This window comes from Myxine glutinosa, chromosome 14 (assembly GCF_964187855.1).
Source record: "Myxine glutinosa chromosome 14, kmMyxGlut1.1, whole genome shotgun sequence".
Classification (NCBI taxonomy): Eukaryota; Metazoa; Chordata; class Myxini; order Myxiniformes; family Myxinidae; genus Myxine; species Myxine glutinosa.
This window is the reverse complement of record NC_136274.1, coordinates 35,270,462-35,291,575: the sequence shown is the minus strand read 5'-3', so window position 1 is coordinate 35,291,575 and position 21,114 is coordinate 35,270,462. Positions and strand designations below refer to the sequence as shown.

The following is a 21,114-nucleotide window of genomic DNA, read 5'->3' as shown; positions in this document are numbered from 1 at the left end:
GCAGTCAAGCGCTTCCTATAGCCATGAATGAGCTTCCTACACCTCTCTACTGGCAGTTTGACCCACTCTTCTTGTGCAAACTGCTCCAGTTCTCCTAAATTTGAAGGGTGCCTTCTCCCAACTGCTGTTTTCAGATCTCCCCACAAGTGTTCAATGGGATTTAGATCTGGACTCATCGCTGGCCACTTCAGAACAGTCCAGAGTTTTGTCTTGAACCATTCCTGGGTGATTTTTGAAGTGTGTTTAGGGTCATTACCCTGCTGCAAGACCCATGACCTTTGACGGAGACCCAGATTTCTGACAATGGTTTGAACATTGCGCTCCAAAGTGCCTTGGTAATCTCCTTATTTAATGATGCCATGCACACATTCAAGGCATCCAGTACAAGAGGCAGCAAAAAAAACCCCAAAACATGACTGAACCTCCTCCATGTTTGACTGTCGGGAAGGTGTTTTTTTTTTGTATGTGTTTTTTTAAAATACAGGATCGAGGCTTGTGAAAGAGCTAAATTTCCGTGAAGGCGTAATTTTGTTTTCTGTAAGCATAGAGATGATGTGCTTCACCAAAAAGCTCTAATTTGGTCTCATCTGTCCACAGGACATTCTCCCAGAAGGATTTTGGCTTTTTCAGGTGTGTTTTGGCAAACTCCAGTCTGGCTTTTTAGGTCTCTCTCTCTCAGCAGTGGGGTCCTCCTGGGTCTCCTACCATAGAACACCCTTTCATTGTGTTGGCGACGGATGGTGCGAGTTGAAACTGTCATACCTTGTGTCTGAAGGTCAGCTTCAATCTGTTTGGCAGTTGATTGAGGTGCTTTCTCCACCATTCGAACAATCCTTCGCTGCAATCTTTGATCAATTTTCTCTTGTGGCCACGTCCAGGGAGGTTGGCAACAGTGCCATGGGCCTTAAACTTCCTGATAACATTGCGTACGCTGGACACAGGAACATCAAGGTCTCTGGAGATGGATTTGTAGCCTTGATTGTCCATGCTTGGCTTCAATCTTGCATCTGACCTCCTCAGACAATTCTCTGGTTTTCTTTCTTTTCTCCATGCTCATTTCGGTACACAGTGACAAAAAACAGCAGAATGACTCCTTTTCTCTATTCAAACTGGTTGAATGAGTGATTTTTATATTGCAGGCACCTGCCACTTACCATAGGTGAGTTCAATTCCAAAGTAAAGGAGAATCACCTGCTTGAAATGTAATTATTTCTGAGAATTTCTAAAAGGTGCCAATAATATTGACCGGGAAATTTTAGGATTTCTGTGTGGAATAAGCTAAGATTTCGTAATTTTTTCAGCTTTTTTTGTTTTATTCCACTGCAAACCAAAGAAATACATATGTAGTTACCAAAAGATTTTATAGTTTCAACAATTTTATGGAGGGTCAGAGAGACCTGTTCATAATAAAATTATATTATTTTTTAAATTATATATATAAAGTTCATATTATTTTTCATAATAAAAGTATGAAAAATCACTGCACTTGACAACTTCCTGGAGTAATGGCTTGTATTAGTATGTATATATTCACCTCTGAGTTGCCGAGCCTGGGCTTCAACTATGACCCAGCTATAAACTGGCGCCCTGATTGCGGTTAGTTGAATAAATTGTTGTGCATTAGTTGCGGTGCATTAGTGCATTAAATTGCGGTGCATTAGTTGAATAAAGTGCAAGGGTGCCAATATTTTTGGCCACGACTGTACACTACATATCTCTGATAAATTATCTAGAGGATATTTATAAATATTCTCAAAAGGGGATTGAATGTGCACAAGCGGGAAAGGGAGCGGATGAAGGGGACGGAGGGGGGGGGGGGGGGGGAGGGGGGATATGCAAAGCTACAGAAGTTAGTTTCTGTAACTTATCATAATATCATTATCATGTACCAAGTTTCAGTTCAATATGTTAAAGGGTAAGGGGAAAATGTTTGGAAAAACACAGGTGGGATGGACAGACAGATAAATGGAGAGAAAACCTGCAGTCCCCTCCAGTGAAACTGGTAGGGGATTAATAAGGGAAATAATATGAATACATAATTATGTGGGTGGTCTTTTGTTCAGTTCAAATTTCAAACATCTAAGGCATAGTTTAAAAAATCCAAAGGCAAACTAAAGAATTGTAGAAGGGTCACTCCAGGCAAATCGTTTTGAGACTGCAACACACACACACAATGTGATGAAGAAGAAACTTTTGTATAAACAGGCAACGATGGTGTCCTGTCACATCTTGATCAGTTAATTCAATTCAACTGGAAGAGCCTCGTGGTAAAAAAATACCAGGATATTAAAAAAAAACGGGGAAGGCTTTTATCCTTGAGCTGGTTCAAAGAACTCAAAATGAAAGACAATATCTTTCTTAAGAGGAAAGAAAAAAATATTTCGGGAGTGATTGAGGCTTGAGAAAAAAATAATTTGCCTGGAGGTTTGGCATAATTAAAAGCAACTTTAATTTTTTTTTTCTCCCCTAGGATCATATCCGTGATTCAGGGTGGGCCAGACAGACAGACAGACAGCATTAACCTATTATATTCCATTCAATTTTGCTTAAAATATCCTATAGCTTGCGACCTTATGGTCTGTGGGGTGCAAATTTTGCAATCCTTCCATGGAATAGTCCTCATCTATCTAGACTGACAGTGCCTTGGACTCCTTTATCAACATTCATCTCTTAATCTGTTCATTCCTTCACATCACCAACACTCCTGATCTAAATTGATGCATGCAAGGGGGGAATTAATTACCAGAAAGCAGATAGACACATCCTCAAAGAAAAGTTGATTGTTACAAGTCCAAATGATGGGAAATGCAGTCACTCAACAAAGTTTGCAATGTGTACAAATGCGTAGATGGGAAACCTCAACAACTCGGTTTGCCTGTGCTAGCTTTGACAAAAGTTTTACGAAGGAGATACAATCATCCAATAAATGAAAACTTTATGTTTCAATATATTTTCTTCATGGTTACATGTACATACCGGTCGATCGCTGAATTATTGCCAGGGGGTTGACTCGACCTGTCAACCTTCCGAGGTCGGCAAATTGAGTACAAGTTCACTGGTAATTCCCTGTGTGTCGCAAGAGGCGCCTAACAGCGTTGGCGGCAGGAAGGGTATCCGGCCATAAAACATTGCTTCAAAAAAGGGACCACGGTGCCCAAAAAAGGCCAACCCCTGCTCTGCGGAGAAAAATGGCCTCTAAAGGTGTTTTTTTTTATGGTTACATGTACAGTACATGCACCCATGTCCGAAGTATTGCACCCATGTCCGAAGTATTGCACCCATGTCCGAAGGAAGCTGTCAATTTTGGCATTTTTAATATGAAACGGGCAAAGCCAAGAAACAAACGAAACCCTTTAGAACCCATTATAATGATCCTTTAGACCCCATTATAATTACTCTTTAGAACCCATTGGAATTACCCTTCAGAACCCATTGGAATTACCCTTTAGAACCTATCAGAATTACCCTTTAGAATCCTTTAGAACCTATTAGAATTACCCTTTAGAATGCATTAGAATTAACCTTTGGAACCCATTTTAATTACCCTTTAGACCTTTAAAACCCATCCGAATTACCCTTTAAAACACATTATAATTACCCTTTATAACCCATTTTAAATACCCTTTAGAACTCTGTAGAATTACCCTTTGGAACCCATTGTAATTACCCTTTAGAACCCTCTAAATTACCCTCTACAACCCTTTAGAACCCATCAGAATTACTCTTTAAAACCCATTATAATTACCCTTTAGAATCCTGTAGAATTACCCTTTAGGGCCCTCTAGAATTACCCTTTAGAACCCTCTAGAATTACCCTTTAGAACCCTCTAGAATTACCCTTTAGAACCCTCTAGAATTACCCTTTAGAACCCTCTAGAATTACCCTTTAGAACCCTCTAGAATTACACTTTAGAACCCTCTAGAACACATAATAATTACCCTTTAAAATGCATAATAATTACCCTTTAGAATGCATAATAATTACCCTTTAGAACCCTCTCGAATTACCCTGTATAACCCTCTCGAATTACCCTTTATAACCCTCTAGAATTACCCTTTAGAACCCTCTATAATTACCCTTTAGAACCATCTAGAATTACACTTTATAACCCATAATAATTACCCTTTAGAACCCCCTAGAGTTACACTTTAGAAACCTCTCGTTACACTTTAGAACCCTCTCGAATTACACTTTAGAACCCTTAATAATTACCCTTTCGAACCCTCTAGCATTACCCTTTAGAACACTTTAGAATTAAACACGGTGGGTTAGCAAGGTTCTTCTTCCATTTTTGACGTCACATTTTTGACGTCACACTAACTTAAAAAGTTAGTGTTTTTTGGACCAACTTCGAATATACCACAAACTTTTAAGGAAACTGGAAAAGGTGTGGGAATAATACCAGAAGGTCGGAAAATGTCAAGGGAATGATAAAAAGGTAGTGGGGAGGGGGCACCAGGCTCTATTTTGCAACACCTGCAACACCAGGCTCTATCTTGGTGGATGATGAGATGATGCGATTGCAGTCTGTTGCTCACCAGCTCTTCCAATTTATAGGGTTGATGTTTCCCTTCTTGAGATATGCTTTTCAAGGTGTCTTTATAGCGCTTCCTTTGCCCCCTTTTTGGTCATATTGGTGTTGCGTAGTATCCTTTGAACTAGAGCTTTAAGCCTGAGATAAGCTTCTTGTTTTTTCTGATTGGAGGGTTCGTTTTGCCAAGTGCAGACCACGTTTCTCTTCTGGTGGATAAGCGCTAGGATTTCTTCATTATCCTCGTCAAATCAATCTTGGTGACGAAGAGTACAATATCCAGTCGATTCAGCACATGCTTTATGAATAGTGGTCTTGAGCTCTTCCCAGTGTGCTTGAACGTCGTCGATGTTGTCAGGTAGGTCAGAGAGCCTTTTATCAAAGGCATTGCTGAAATCTTCACAGGTAGCATAGTTTTGAAATGCCTTGTGTGCGTGGGAGAAATACGTACCGCACTCACAGGTAGTTTTTGTCCTATAACCAGGTGAATGTCTTCTATATTACTTTCAGTTGTTTATGGTGTTGTGGTGTGAGGCACATATTCATAACTGACCTAACTAAATGATGATCTGTCCAGCAGTCATTTCTTCCTCATGATGCTCGTGTGATACAGACGTCGGCACGATCATAGGATCTCAGTGACATAGTCAAGAAGATGCTCGTGTTTGGATCATGGGTGTTTCCAAGTGGTCTTGCATTTGTCACTCCGTCTGAAAGCGCTTTTCGTGATAAGCAAATTATGCCCCAGCATTTACTGGAGGAGGAGGATGCCATTGAAATTGATGTTCCTTACACCTTCTTTCCCAATATTGCTGCTCCAAAGTTTGGAGTATCGTTCTACCCTTGCATTGAAGTCGCTCATGAGGATGAGCTTGTCTTGCTGAGCTGTGGCAGTCAGGTGTAGGGGCATACGCACTGAGGATTGTGGCATACTGGTTGTTACTGAGCTTAAGGTGAAGGGTCATGAGGCGTTTGTTAATACCCACAGGGAGCTCCGATAGCTTGTTGGCAATCTTTTTCTTCATGTCAAAGCAAACCTCAGGCATGCGTCTCTCTTCAGATGTTTGTCTTTTCCAAAAGAAAGTGTACCCACCTCAATGCTCTTTAGGCTGGCCTTCATCTGCTTGACGGATCACACTTAGAGCAACAACCTCAAAGGTTGATTATTACCAAGGTGTAATATTACAGTAGGGTGCTAGCTGCATTCATTTTGTTGACCTATTGCATGACGGGAAACTACAACTCTCAAGCTGGTTATTACATCTTAATCAAACGGAAGCACCAACCAAAAGCAATATACACAGCTTGTGGTAAATATCAGTACGTACAGCTTCCAGCAGTTCATACATGTTGTTGGCCGACGGGTTGAAATCTCTGAGTCTCCTCGAAAATCAGCTCCTTCAATCGCTCCTTGGGCAGGTCATCCAGCTCCATTTCAAACCCAAATGGTGCCTCAGCAACCGGCTGCACACACATGGAGTTTCTCAAAGAGGTAGCAAAATCTGTAACGCGATAGCAAAATCTCTGTTCGGATCTGGCTCGGTAATTTTGGCAATTTTTTTTTTTTGCCAGGTCCCGGATCGTCTCGGAACTCAGATAAGTTTGCATCACATCAAAAATATGTAAATCGATTGCTTAGTGTTTGTGGAAATGGAGGTGGGGGCACACATGATCTCGATCTAAGCTGTGTTGACAGGCACAGCAGGCCACATCACTGCTCGCATTACAATACAACAATGTCCACCACAGGAAATGATAGTGATTAATTGGTTTCTTGATAGTGCAAAGTTTATTTCCATTCCTTTCATGAGATATAAATTGAAATATCATACCATGCGCATTTCCATAAAGAAGGATGCTGGACTTGTTGATTTGCACTACAATGGTCTGATAAGTGTTTTTGTACCGCACTTTATAGCATCACATGGCGATCAATCGAATCTGCAAACGCTGTCTACCAAGTACATGCGCTTCGTACGGATGCACTGCGAGCCAATTGGAGACTCGACAAGTTGATAAATCGGAAGAGACTAGTACAAAGAGGTAGATAATCGAATTGTTATGCGTTCCTGGAAAATACCAGTTTATATGTATAATCCGACCCTCAAATATGAACTGCAGCTCAGGACAGGAAATTAATTTAACTCAAAGCAGCGTTTTTCTAATCTATGGAGAGAGCAATTTTAAATGGCGTTCAATTCCACATAACGGATGACTTGCAACTTGTATGAAACACTATGATGGAACGACGTGGCATGTTGAATGTACCCAACAACTCTTACTGAGTGATTGACGTCTACCAGATTAGCAGAGTAAGAGCTCATTAGTAGCTCAAGTCTTCAGCGAGTCATTTTCATATATAATAACCATACCTTTCATATCTTGGATGTATAAATGAGGACCCCTGGTACAGCAAACATCCAGGCCAAAAACTATGCATCATTTACTTTTGTTCAATGATGTTGTGACCCAAAATATGCATGCTGTGTTGATTTTGCTTATGTGCTGGTCTTGTTTGGAATAAAAATTATTCTTTTACTATTAGACATACCAGGGGAAAAAAATTAAAAAAAGAGTAAGAAAATGTGAGCAACACCTCATCAGATGGGTCATAATATTGCTCCAAGTAAGGATGAGCCAGAGCCTCTTCCACAGTGATGCGCTTGTGAGGGTTGAAAGTCAGCATCTTGTCCAACAGATCTTGTGCTGAGGCAGAAACAAAAACACCATAAAACTAGAACGGCACTCGTAATGCGCATTCATTCATTCTGAACAAAATTACCATCGTTAACTGAACACGCTAATATTACGGCCCACTGCTATTATGGCACATATACTCATACCCATATCTCCCACTGCTATTATGGTCATAGCTCAGAAACATGAAGTTTCAGATTTTTTGGACAAGCTTTCAATTCAACCAATTATGGCAGAATACCACTTCACCGATGACATCATCATTATCACTCTATATATCTTGTGGGGAGTTGATGAATGTTTGTATGTCAAGTTTCAATTATTTTCATTGAGCATTTTCAGAGAAAATGATGTCCAATTTTTTCCCTTTATTCCAATATGGCTCCCATACCACGTGGCCCAAGACAGAGCAATAAACATTCTCCATGGGGAGACCCTCCTATGTTTAATGTTTTGCATCGTTCGGACAAGCGGTTGCAGTGAAAACCATTTTTAAAGCGAAATAATATAGATGCGGACGGGCATGCATGCACACGCATGCACACACACGCACACTCACAAAAGTCTCGCATCCCCTTCGGAGTGAAATTAAATATAAAGAACCAGCATCTATTTTAGCAGTGTTTTTAGATTTTCAAATTGCAAATGGAAATGTATTTGAGTATTCAACCTTTAAAAATGCTTGAACACAACAGCTTAATAATACATTTGACATCAAAATGATTGCAGCACAACATGTTTCAAACAGAACAAGCCTGAAATTGGAAGTGTTTGATCTACGGGAACCATATGGGTCAATCAGTACCTTTAACATCAGCATTAGGATACACGAGACTCCAAGGAACCTTTGGCTTTACTTTCAAAGAGACCAAGTAATTGCGAGCTTTCACGTTGATAATGCATTCCAAATCCTCTTGTGATGGAGGTCCCAAAATACCTTGAGGAGGATAGAATCCAATCAAGCAACAGCAAGTTATATGCAGATCACAATTTGAAAACATTCACCACCAATCATGATAAATGAAAAATGACTTTCCTGCAGAGTTTCAATTAAAAAAAAACAGAAGTTTGAACAAAAGCAAGAACTATCTCATATAACTACAAATTAGTATTCAAAGGCAAAAACTTTCAAGCACATCGATTCTTACCAAGGATCTTGGTAAGTTGATCAAGATAATGTTTCCCTGGGAAGAGTGGTCGGTTGGACAACATTTCAGCCAAAATACATCCCACAGACCAAATATCAATGGACTTGGTGTAACCCTGTATCACAAAGAAAAGAAAAAAATTACATTAATGAACAGGATTATAAATAATTAAATGAATATCCCTTAAGACAGCGGAAATGTCTATCAGCCCCCCATCCCCTTTTTCCACACCCAATCCCTCAATTTAAAATTCCTTTCCACAAACAATGAAGTTCGTTCGTGTATAAAACAACAGCAAAAAAAGTAAAAAATAAACAAATAAATTTTGCTTCAAAAGAAAAGTCTCACTTTTGGCAGATTTGACTTGCAAGATAGACTGCTTTTATTAATACACCAGTACATTTATTTCCATAGAAAGTGAAGACATTCCAATTGTAACAAAAGCAGATTTATTAATAAAATCAAACGAAAAACTCAAAAGATACAAATTCTAAAAGCAACTCTCCTCATTGCAGGAGCAGAGAAAATTAGTTTCACCTTCGAATTCAACATGATTTCTGGGGCGCGATACCAACGTGTGGCAACATACTCCGTTAGAAATCCTGTGTGATCGTGTTCGGGGTCTGCAACGCGAGCCAAGCCAAAGTCACAAATCTACAAAACAGAGGGAAGCACTGGATTTATGTGAAGAGAGAATGGTCTATAAATAAATTAGCTTGACCCAGTCTATCAAATATATCGATGATATTAAAACCACAACTCTGCTCTGCAGTTACTTAAACAACGAATTTCAGGTGAAAACGTAACAATCCAGTACAGCAAAATCAGAACTCGTGAAAATTGCTTGTGATGTGGCCCACAAAACGACGTTATATGGGATAGATTGCAGCACTAAATAAACGTTAACTTGTGGAACACCGATATTGTGGTAAACCCGAAAATAATAAGCATTCTATTTTATCACAAATGGAAGATGCTCAATTTTTTTTCTGATGTTGGGGAAAACAAGGCAAATCAAGAAAACGGGAGGAGTGAGGGGGACGGACATAAGGTGTGCCGAATTACTCAGTGGAAAGCAACATAATAAAATCTAGCAAAATGATTTTTTCCCTTTAAAAATAACGAGTTCATAGAACACCTTAGACCACACAGTCTGGAGAAAAAGGACATGGAAGGGTCTTTTAAACTCTTGCTTTGCGTTTGAGTACAATCTATATTTCTTATGAGCCCCAATATTGTCTGAACCTCAATATTTCCCAACGCTGAGAGCGCAAGAAGCAAATTTGATTGGTCGAGATGGTATAATATTTTATCCAAGTACTACTAAACTGGGGTCTTTTGGAAATGACAAGAAGGTGCTTTGTATTTTATGGTGTTAAGTATACAATTCATTTGGAAATAAAATAAAGATCGTAAAGGCTACAGAAGTTTTTTTTGTTTTCCAGAAGTTTACCTCCATTTTGATGGCTGCAGTGCCTTTTACACCACCTTATTTAACATATTAAATTAGTTATTTCTGCCTGTTGTGTGTGTCCTTCACGAAATGTTTAAAAACAAAGTTTCCTTTTTGGAATGATTTTCAATTTTATTTGACTGCAAGTCCGTGTTTACAAGACTGCAAGACAGACAAGACAGACTGCAAGACAGACTAGAAGATACTAAAAAAAAAAAAAAAAAAAAAAGACAAGAAGTGGTACAAATCTTTAAGAAAATTATCATTTTTGTGTTTTCTAAAATACTGTAAACATGTACTTCATAAAATATATCGATAAATATTGATGAGTATAATCACTGGACATCCCAGCCAGTCTCTACTTCAAGCAACCTGGTTTGCAACTAACTGGTTAAAGAAATGTCCACAGAAAGCGATTCAGTTACATGGAACAAAATTGTACAATTGATCACTCAGATGTGGAGTGTGGGTTACAATTGTGACATTGTCCTTAATTGGAAAAAGTTTTATAAGCAAATTGACAGTTAAACACATTAACTTGGCAAACAATAACAGTTGCTCAACTACTTACCTTGAGGTCACAAGTAGTATTGAGCAGCAAGTTGGACGGCTTCAGATCACGATGGAGGACATTCGCCGAGTGGATGTACTTGAGACCACGGAGGATCTGATAGAGAAAGTAACATATGTGGTCGTTGCTCAGCCTTTGCGCTTTGAGAAGCTTGTAGAGGTCAGTCTCCATCAAGTCTTGTACAATGTACCTGATATATTCGTCAAGAAACTACATATATTCAATGCAAATGCACATAACATTGGCAGCATGGCAATGCCTTCATATCAGTATCCAACCACAACAACGCAACTTGATTTTTAACATTCAAGGAAGGGTTGACAATCGAGAGAACCAAACCTAGACATTGCAACAATGAGAGAGAAAAACCTTTATCCTACTATATAAAGTGAGGCAATTATATGTATACGTGTCTGTCTGATAATTATAGAATCGAAAATGGCTAGGCTAATCTCCACCAAATTTTGCATATGTGCTGGGTATACCCATGGTTAGGTCAGGGACACAAAACACGTCCCCATGAGAGGGTGCACGGGGGCAAGATGGCTTGTAATTTCTGCCTGTACATGTGGAATAGTGCCAGTGGTTTAGCCACTAATCCCTGCCTGAGGGAAAGGGGTATTGGCACCATATTTCGCTCCCAGAAGGAGTGGGTATAACTAATTGTATGAAATGGCATTTGCCCTCTACCTCCCCCAACAGAAAACAAATAATTATTAGTTCTCAATAGTCCCTCATCATGTCGTTCATCCGCTCAACTCTAAATGCCACCAATCTAAAACTAGAGGTTCCAGGGAACCTGAACTCAACTGGTCTATATCAATATGGTTAGAATATGCATAATAGAACCACAAACTATATCGTTTATATGTGCTAAAGAGGTACAGTAACATTGAAGGTATCTCATGTTTAAACAGGAAACTAGAAAAAATTGAGTTCTAGCTACATTAGGAAGTACCAGATTGACAAAAATTGATTTTTCAATATGGCCGCCCTGCCGTGCCCATTTTTGGGCGTGCAACGCCCAAATGTAATCCCAAACTAGTTTATGTCTTAAAGATGCGGCATAACAAGTTTCATCACATTTGATCAATATTTGTGACTTTTAGAGCATAGACATCGAATTGTTTACAGACGACAGACAGACAGACGACGGACACTGGGTATCGACAAACTCAGCTGGACATAGTCCAGTTGAGTTAAAAATGAAAAATAATATGTATATAAAAATTTATAAATATTAATAAGTTATAAATAAGTTATATATAAAATATTTATATACATAAAAATTTGGCTAGCTAGTTCGGCTAGTGTGTATATATATATATATATATATATATATATTGTTGCGGTTCTGAGAGTGTACATATTTGATTAATAAAGGTTAAAGGTTTTGCCCCCATAGTTAGTCCACAGGCAACACGTAGGTCACCTTAGAACGTTAGTTATTTCTTAGTATATGTGAGATAAGGCCATTTCCAATAGTTATCATCTGCGTTGTGTAAAACAAATAAGAATAGGCTCCTTCCATTGTGCCTCCACCCTCCAAATTCCACCTCGTTGGGCAGAATCCATCCCGCGCCCCATATGACAACTCGCAGTTTGTTACGCTTGGGATGCTCGCAGTTTGTTACGCTTGGGATGCTCGCAGTTTGTTACGCTTTGGCTACCAGCAGCGTTTGCTGCTCTTGGTTTGCTGGAACTAGCCCAGTGACACGAGGTAGGCCCAAAAAGGGGGTGGAGCGGCAGCGAGGCGGAGATCTGGATTGGCAGCAGGGGGACGGTAAAGGCCACCAGCCAATCAGGGCTGAGGCGACATCGCCTGACAGGGTGTGGCTAGAGGTTCGAGAGGGTTCGCTGGGCAGAGCTATATAAACACGCGCGCAAAGCCCTCTGAAGGACTCGCTGGGGGAACTTTGATGGTGAAAGGACTCGCGTGATAAGGACTGTGAAGGACTATTGAACGAGGCCTGATTGGAGAGCGCCCTGTGTTAAAGGACTTGTCGTTGTGAACGCATTGCTGGAGCGGCGCATTGCAGAGGACTTGTTGTGAAAGCGGCGCATTGTATTGAACTATACTGGGCACGCGTATAAAGCACCGGTATATCTATTACATACGCGGCCACGCCAGTGTAATCGCCCAGTCCGATCCGCGCCAACGACACGCGGAGAGCTTGCCTGCCGTCTACCATCTTCTACGTGGCACGAGTCGGGGACCGGAGCAAGCTGTGGACGCCATCTGTGGACCCTCAACCGGACCATCTACAACCCCGGTGAGTCTGAGTCTGGGTCTGGGTGCGAATGGGCCCGTGTCCAGGGATAAGTTAAGACTGTTATAAGGCTGCCCTGTCTATCTGCTTCTTCTTCTTCACTGTACATTGCTTCTTCTTCTTCATTGTACAAAGTGTGTAATAAATTACTTGTTCTTAATTCGACTGTCTTAGTGATTTCTCCATTGGGTAAGCGTGGCATGATCACAACCGCTCCAATCGGGTTAGTTCCTGTTAACGGCCCGAATCGCGGCTCGCTATCGCTCGGCGTGTCCACTAAAACCGTGGTTCGGGTGGGGTTATTTCCTTGCTTCCCGGGAGGTGCTGGTAATTAGGTAATAGGACTAATTCGACCTACCACCCTATTCAGCGCTGACCGGAAGGAACGCGATAGCCCCGGATCACGTCGGCTAGTAAAAAGACAAGGGATTAATACCCCCTTGGTAAGGGGAAGGCCCAGATTTGAGATCCACAACAATATATATATATATATATATATATATATATATATATATATATATATATATATATACATACACACCAGCCGAACTAGCTAGCCGAATATATATATATATATATATATATATATATATATATATATATATATATATATATATATATATACACAGTGGAACCTTGACTTACGAGTGCCCCAACTTACGAGTTTTTCGAGATACGAGCCGTCGCTCGGGCGGTTTATTGCTTTGAGATGCGAGCCGAGATCCGAGTTACGAGCTTTCGCCACCCGGTCACGTGGTTATCTTGCCGTGCAAGTACAGTATCTCTGTCGTATAGCGCTGCATTTTTGTTTTCGCATTTTGGTTATTTCGAGTTTACGCCGCCAGGTGGGTTCTGGTCACGTGGTTATCTTGCCGTGCAAGTACAGTACGTATCTCTGTCGTATAGCGCTGTATTTTTGTTTTCGCATTTTGGTTATTTCGAGTTTACGCCGCCAGGTGGGTTCTGGTCACGTGGTTATCTTGCCGTGCAAGTACAGTACGTATCTCTGTCGTATAGCGCTGCATTTTTGTTTTCGCATTTTGGTTATTTCGGAAAATTTCTTAGTTTTAACCATGGGGCCTAAGAAAGTGAGTGGCAAGTGCAGTGCTGAGAAGAAGAAGAGGATGATGTGCTTGGATATAAAACACGCAATCGTCGAAAAACATGAGCGAGGTGTCGAGGAGGACGTATATAACGGCAGAGGAGAAGAGCATGCCAGGCCACAACTTGTGGATATAAAACACGCAATCGTCGTGTTTTATATAAAACTTGTGCTTGGATATAAAACACGCAATCGTCGAAAAACATGAGCGAGGTGCCGAGGAGGACGTATATAACGGCAGAGGAGAAGAGCATGCCAGGCCACAACTTGTTCAGAGTGCCGGCGATAGCTCGCCTTCTCTTTGTGGAAAACACGGTGAGATCCTTAACATCCAACAACTAATGGGACGCAAACGGGGCGCCCAGTTTAGCGGTACACACATTGATGAATCACCCTGCCTGTGATTCACCCATGACAGGTTATAGCTGGGTCGGGATTCAAACCCAGGCTGGACAGTTTAGACTTTAGAGTCAAGTGTGCGTACCTCCAGTCCAGGCCATCCTGCCAACTTGTATGCTGCATACAGGTGAAATATAAAGCGCGAGATATTTTTATATATACTGTATATTTAAAAAAAAATTGGTGTGGTTTTTGGCGGGCTGGAACGGATTAATAGCATTTCAATGCATTTCAATGGGGAAATTTGATTTGAGATACGAGCAATTTGAGTTACGAGCTCGGTCACGGAACGAATTAAACTCGTAAGTCAAGGTTCCACTGTATATATATATATATATATATATATATATATATATATAGTAACGAATTTGAGAAAGTGTAAAGAATGTGAGAATTATGGTTTTGTTGTGTGTAACTGTCACCCTCCGTAATGTAAAGAAAGGTCGAAGCTCGTCCTCTTAGTTAATTCCATAAACCTACACACAGGGCACCATATATCCTTTTAAATAGTTAGTCCCTTATTCTATGTAGTTTAAGGATGTGTTTCCCAATAGTTTGACTCTTCAGTGCACCGAATTAAATAAGAGTAGGTCCCTCCGACGCCCCATGGCATCTTCCAAGTGCCAGGTTTGCCAGGTTTGCCACTTTGCTGCATTTGACTCCATTTGACGAGGTAACCACGAAGAAGAAAGGCGTGTCTCCACCTCGTCATAGAGGGGAGGAGTGAGTCGGCCCCGCTCATCCAACCCAGAACGAGGGGTTTGGCTTGAGAGGGCGGAGAGAGAACGATCGGGGAGGTTCGCAAAGGTTGAAGGGCGGGGCCTATATAACCCGCAGCGGGACGCTCCCCACGCCAGATGAGTTCTGAGTCCGAGAGATGCGCTGGAGCAGGTGTGACCAAGCCGCCGTGATACGTGCCGCGCTGCAGGAAAAACGGACCGAGGCAACGCAAGGAGTGCGCGACGCAGCAGGCGGAGAAAGGAACTTCGCCCGCGCAGTTTGGGACCGCGGGACTTCGCACGACCGCGGCTCGGCTTCTTGACGGCGGTGCCTTCTGGCCCAACCGTGCCCAGGACCCGCTGAACCTCCCTTGCCTCTCAAAGCCATCCATCTCCAAGCCATCCATTCCTGCCTGCATTTCCCGTGTAAGTGTGATCGTTCGTCTGTCTTTCACGTTGTCCTGGGGTATTAATGAAGCTTGTATAGGTAAGCTAATGATTTCACTGTGTCTCCTGCTCCTTCCATTTCCCTGTATATAACCTTGACTGCTCTTTTTGCTTTGGCTTGTGTAAATAATTAATAAATCCTGTTATTCCTCCGTACTTCTTCTTCTTCTTCTTTCTCGTTCGGTCGCTTTAGTGGTTTCAATATTGAGTGTACGTGGCGCGATTCGGCCAACGTTCAGAATCGGGTTAGTCTTTGTTAACGGTTCGGGCCACGGCTGCCATCCGCTCGGCAAATTACCATCTTATCCGCGGCCGCGAAGGAAGCTGCTCACCGGCCTTTCCAGAGGTCGCGGTGCAGCTTCAGGGACCAGGTCGTTCAGTAACAAACGAGGGGACTAATCCCCCCTCAAAAGGGGAACCATAGGCCGACGTCGGGTTCTGTAACAATATATATATATATATATATATATATATATATTGTTGCGAATATGGAATTTGGCCTCCATATCCGCTTGTAAATATTCCCCTATTTTCTCCAATACTCCCCAACTTTCCCCAATCCCCCATTCCCTAGTCCCATTGCATGTAAATAACAATCAGTAGAGCCGACCTTCCCCTTATTCCCCCATTAAATGTCGTGCCCAGGTCCACCGCACCACACGTAGACAACTTTCGGACATCTTCCTAGTTATTCTTATTCTATGTCAGTTAAGGCCTCGTTTCCATTAATTATGACTCTTCGTTGCACCAGAATGTGATTAAATGGCATCAGTAGTGAGTTTAGGACCTTTCCCATACCTCCTCCCATCTTCTTCCCCAAACAACAACAATAACAACAACTACAACAACAATTACAACTACAACTACGACTACAACAACAGAGGGGCGGGGAGTGTGCGTCCTCACACCGGCTTGGTTACCCGCCATGACCATGCGCTCCACGGCGTTACCCCGAAGGGGCTGGCTGTCAGCTCCTCGTCAGGGGCGGAGCCAGTAACCCCCCCACGCACCCAATGAGAAGCAACGTGCCGATTCCATCTGGGGCGGAGCTAACGAGCCGAGGGCGTGTCACTCCCCGCCGGATATACGCGGCCCCGCGCCGGATGTGACGAGAGATGCGCCCCCAGCCTGGAGAGAGAAGTCGCCACCCCTCGAGCGCTGCAATACCTCCACCGCATCTCTTAAACTGGACCGTACGTGATCCTGCCCTGAGCCCAGGTGCACCTGGAGCGATCGCTACCCGCTTTCTTTGCCATCAAACCCCGTGTGAGTGAGCCTGGTCCCGTTTATCTGTCGTCCGTTGGGGTTAATATAAGTGTGTTTAAGTGCCCACCTTCCTATGTTTCCCTCTTGTCCCTGTAATCTAAACCTTCCGCATTATTGTAATAACAACCTTTGAGAACCGTATCCCTGGTGTCGTGTCGTATTAATTCCAGCCGTGTGTCTTCTTTTTCCTTCATTGGTCTAGCATAGCGCGATTAGTCAACGTTCGGGCACAATCGGGTAACTTGTGCAGACGTGGTCATACCATAAAACCGCTCGGTAAATAACATCCAAGCCACGTCTGTAACAATTGGTGTCGAGGAGTGAGATTGGACCCGGAGCGCGTTTACGCGCTCGAAATTATAACAGCGAAATTTGATTGTGTTTTACAAAAAAATAAAAATAAAAACCCGAATTTTGAAAGTCGCGCTATGGCGGGTCAAGACGGCTGGGGTCCGGTAGGGGAGAGTGAAGCAGGGTCGATCCAGGACCAAAATGAGGGACAGGAGGAGAGCGAAGCAGTGAGGGCGGCAGGTTCGCAAAATAGCGCCGTCACGCACGAAGAAGCGGGCGCGCAAAATGGCGCCTCGCTGGTCACCGTGCCCGCGACCGAAGTAGCGCCGCTGGGAAGATTGGAACTTTTTTTTATACAAATGACGGCCCTTATGGAAAAGAATAGTGAGCGATTGGAAAACCAAATGGGGGTAATGAGGGACGAAGCGAGGGGTACCAGTGAGAAATTAGACAATAATTTTGAGGGATTAGAAAAGAAATTTGAGGGGTTAGACAACGGGATAAAAGAAGTAAAGAATGGGTTAACGGGGGTAGAAAACAGAATGGCCGCTCAAGAGAATCAAATAGAGGGAGTGAAAAATGGGTTAGAGGGGTTAGAAAACAGTATGGAAGGCAAATTGAGGGACATGAGGGACCAAGTGGAAAGGGAAGTTAAACAAATGGAGCAGCAGATAGAGGGGGTCAGAATGGGGGTAGAAACCAAACTGGATGCTCACAGGGAGGAAATGGAGCAGATGAGGGTGGCATCTGGGCAGGAGATGCAAGTGATGGGAGAGGAGATCAGAAGAGGAGTGAGTGAGGAGGTCGGAGGAGTGCGCGAGGAGGTGAGGCACTGTAAGGAGCACATGGAGAAGGAGGTGAGAAAGGGGACTGTAAAGTTACAAGGGGGCATAGAGGACCTGACGCAGGAGGTGGAGCAGCTGACGGTGGGACAAACGGAGTTAGTGGAGCAGGTTCAAAGGAACACTGCGGTATTAGGAGGTTTAAAAGTGACACAGAAAGAACTAAAAGACGACTTGATAGCGACGAAGAGGGAATGTCAGATGGTACGTGAGGGACTGACAACGAGGTTGGACGAGGTGATAGAGGTAATGGAGACGAAGGACCGGCAGGTGAGGACGCACATGGAAACGGTCAAGGTAGCCTTGGAGGACGAGCTTGAGGAGACGTACCGGGGAATAAAAGAGGTGAGGCACAAATTAGAAGAAGTGGAAGAAGGGGTGAGCGAAATTAAGAAGCGACGGAGAGGGGATAAGAAAGAGATAAAAGAGGAGGTAAAAGAATTGGTCCAGAGTCTGTGTTCGGATCGTGATGATGTGCTCATTAACCGGATGAGGGATTCGCAGGTGATGGAGGAGAAGCGAAGAGGAAGAGGACCCGGTGTAAGTGGTGACCAATATGGTCGTGCGTATGATGCGCCAGGGGATTTAATAAGCTTGGGGGTCGAGATAGACCCGGGTGTTCGTGAGAGGCCGTTGGTGAAGTGTGCGACAGGTCTGGTGTGCGAAAATGGAGGTGTGCAAGAAAGTCCGACTCTGGGGTGTGTGAGGAAAGAGTGCGCTGTCAGAAGTAAGGAAGAGTGTCCACCTGTGGTGAGTGTTACAGAGGGTGTGACGGGAGAGTGTGCGCAGGAGTGTGCGCGAGAAAGGTGTGTGACGGACAGGTGCATGAGGAAAGAGTGCGCTGTCAGAAGTAAGGAAGAGTGTCCACCTGTGGTGAGTGTTACAGAGGGTGTAACGGGAGAGTGTGCGCGAGAAAGGTGTGTGACGGACAGGTGCATGAGGAAAGAGTGCGCTGTCAGAAGTAAGGAAGAGTGTCCACCTGTGGTGAGTGTTACAGAGGGTGTAACGGGAGAGTGTGCGCGAGAAAGGTGTGTGACGGACAGGTGCACGAGGAAAGAGTGCGCTGTCAAGAGTAAGGGTGAGTGCGTTGTCAAGAGTGGTGGTGAGAGTATTGAGAGTGACAAGGAGAGTGAGTTAGTTGTGACAGGTGAGCGAGGATGTACACCTGGGATGGAAGGATGCACACCTGGAATGGTAGAGCGTGAGTGGGAATGCACGCTGGAGTTGGTGGTGAGGCACGTGGTTGGGTGTGCGAATGAGGGCACACCTGTGATTGTCACAGAGGAGGTGACCGAGGAGGGGGTGCGAAGCGGTGTATTGGTGAGGTGTGCGACCAACGAATGTGTGCCAAAGTGTTCGGTGGTCAGGTGTGTGACCAAGGCTGTGAGTGGAATGGGTGTACCTGGGTGTGTAAGGAAAGGTACGAGGAGCATGGGCACGGCGGGATGTGTGAGCAAGGAACGGGCTGCGGGGTGTAAGCGTCCAGGTGAAGCATCGACGTTAGATGGGGTAGAGTTGAGAACGACTTATAGCCGAATCGGGCCCTCGGTGCGTGCTGGGCCTCGCTTTGAACGGCCGCGTCCAGGCTCCACTAGGCGGAGCTGGCAGCCCGATAGGAAGGGTCGTTATGGCGACCACTTTTTGTTGAGACGTGCCGGCAGGTCGAGATCGGGACATTGGATGGCTCCACGCCGAGGTGATGCGTGGGATCTCGGCCCGGGTAAGCCCCCGTCCCTGCTCCGAATGCCGGACGCATCCAGCCGCTGGCACAAAACAACCAGCATCCATTGCTTGGCTTTACGAAGCCGGGTTTTGGACAGGGATTGGCGCACCGAGAGGTATTAGTGAGTCGACTGGGTGATGAGGTTAGTGTTTTGGACCCAAAATTAGAGAAAAACAAAATTTGATGATTGGCAAGGGATTGGCAGTAGTGATTGGCAGATGATGGGCAGTGATTGGCAAATTTTTAATTTGTTGAAATTTGGTGTGCAAAATTGGTAGTGAGAGACCCCCGATGTGGTGGGATGGCGAATCCGCCACCTTTCCCATGGGGGGCAAAGGAGCAATAGCTTATGGGGTGTATGGCAGTGAAAACTAGCCCGGGTGGGTTAGGATATTGTGTGTAGGGATCTAGAGAAGATGACCTTAGGTAACGTTAAGGTTAGTTAGTGACTGATACCTGTAGTGGGGACGCAGGTAGATTAGTGTGGATGATAATGACGTGGGAGCGCAATAGTTTAAAGGGACGACTGGGAAGCGCAAGTTTCAGAAGGGAGTAGTTAGCTGAGATGATGCCGTGTGTGTGAGGATTGAACAGGTGTGATTGCACAGGTGTGCAACTGGACAGGTGTGTGGAGCAGTGTATGAGTAGTGAGTGTGTGGATCAGCGCGAATGCGCTTGGGGAGAGAAGGGTGCAGGTGGCACCAGGTGTGAGAGCACAGGTGTGCAGGTACAGGTGTGTGGAGAGAGTTGGAGTGAGTGGTACGGAGTGGTGTGCATGGTGCGAAGGTGTGGATGGGGGAAGAGTGGACCCCTTTCACGAGCACCCGGGGCGGGTAGTGTAAGTGTTAGGTAGAGGGTGCAGGTAAATTGTGGTTGGATATTGGCATCTGTGGTGCGGTTGCAGAATGGTGTTGTGGATGGGTGCATTAGTGTTGTGGAAATGGCTGGGCGTGTAGCCTGTTAGTGTGTGTAGTTGGTTGGGCACTCCACCACTGTGAGGATGTCGGCCAGGTGAGGCCGCAGGTGGGCTCTGGGAGCCGGTAGTTGTGAGTGGGTGCCTGAGGATCCCGGGTGTGGATCGGGCAGCCCAGTGCCAGAGAGGGCACGGAGTGGGAGAGAGCCAGAGGGCCTTCCCCAGGTAGTTAGGTTAGGGTGAGGAGCAGGTAAGCTCGGAGGCAACTGCAGTGGTGGAGGTGTGCAGGTGGGTAGACCCACTGGGAGAGGTACACGCCGCAGCCCAGAAATTGTGCGAGGGCACCGGGAGATGAATCGGGGGAGTGAGACCCCAAATTGAAGAGCACCACAGTTTGGCCAATGGGAATTGGTTTTTAGAACCCATAGTGTAAGAGGGCCAATGGTTTGGCCGGAGAAAGACCCCGGGTAGTGTAAAGTTGTTAAAGTCATTTAGGAAATAGTTAGGATTGATGAACCTGTCGCACCATACGCAGCCACTTACCTGTGGTGATGATGATGACTCCACACCTGTGTTTTCTTTGTGTGTGTTGCAGAAATGAGAATTGCTGTTGGATTTGTGAGACGCATCACGACGTGGATGAGACATTGGGGTGATTCCATCTCTCCCTCCTTAGGAGGGACTGATGATGAATTGGTGATGGCAAATTTTGATGTGCAGTTGGAGATGGCAAATTTTGAT

General features: G+C 44.1%; 1 protein-coding gene across 1 annotated transcript in view; it reads right to left on the bottom strand.

Moving 5' to 3' along the window:
• Positions 1-21,114, bottom strand: part of LOC137439608 (mitogen-activated protein kinase 1) — a 60,378-nt gene that overhangs the window by 2,466 nt on the left and 36,798 nt on the right. Inside the window, exons 3-8 of the mRNA XM_068135527.2 lie at positions 10,402-10,591; positions 8,915-9,031; positions 8,378-8,492; positions 8,035-8,166; positions 7,129-7,238; positions 5,861-5,996 (exon numbers count right to left, since the gene is read on the bottom strand). Of these exons, the coding sequence (XP_067991628.2) occupies positions 5,874-5,996; positions 7,129-7,238; positions 8,035-8,166; positions 8,378-8,492; positions 8,915-9,031; positions 10,402-10,591 (787 nt within the window). The 3' untranslated portion in view covers positions 5,861-5,873. The remainder of the gene's footprint in view (positions 1-5,860; positions 5,997-7,128; positions 7,239-8,034; positions 8,167-8,377; positions 8,493-8,914; positions 9,032-10,401; positions 10,592-21,114) is intronic.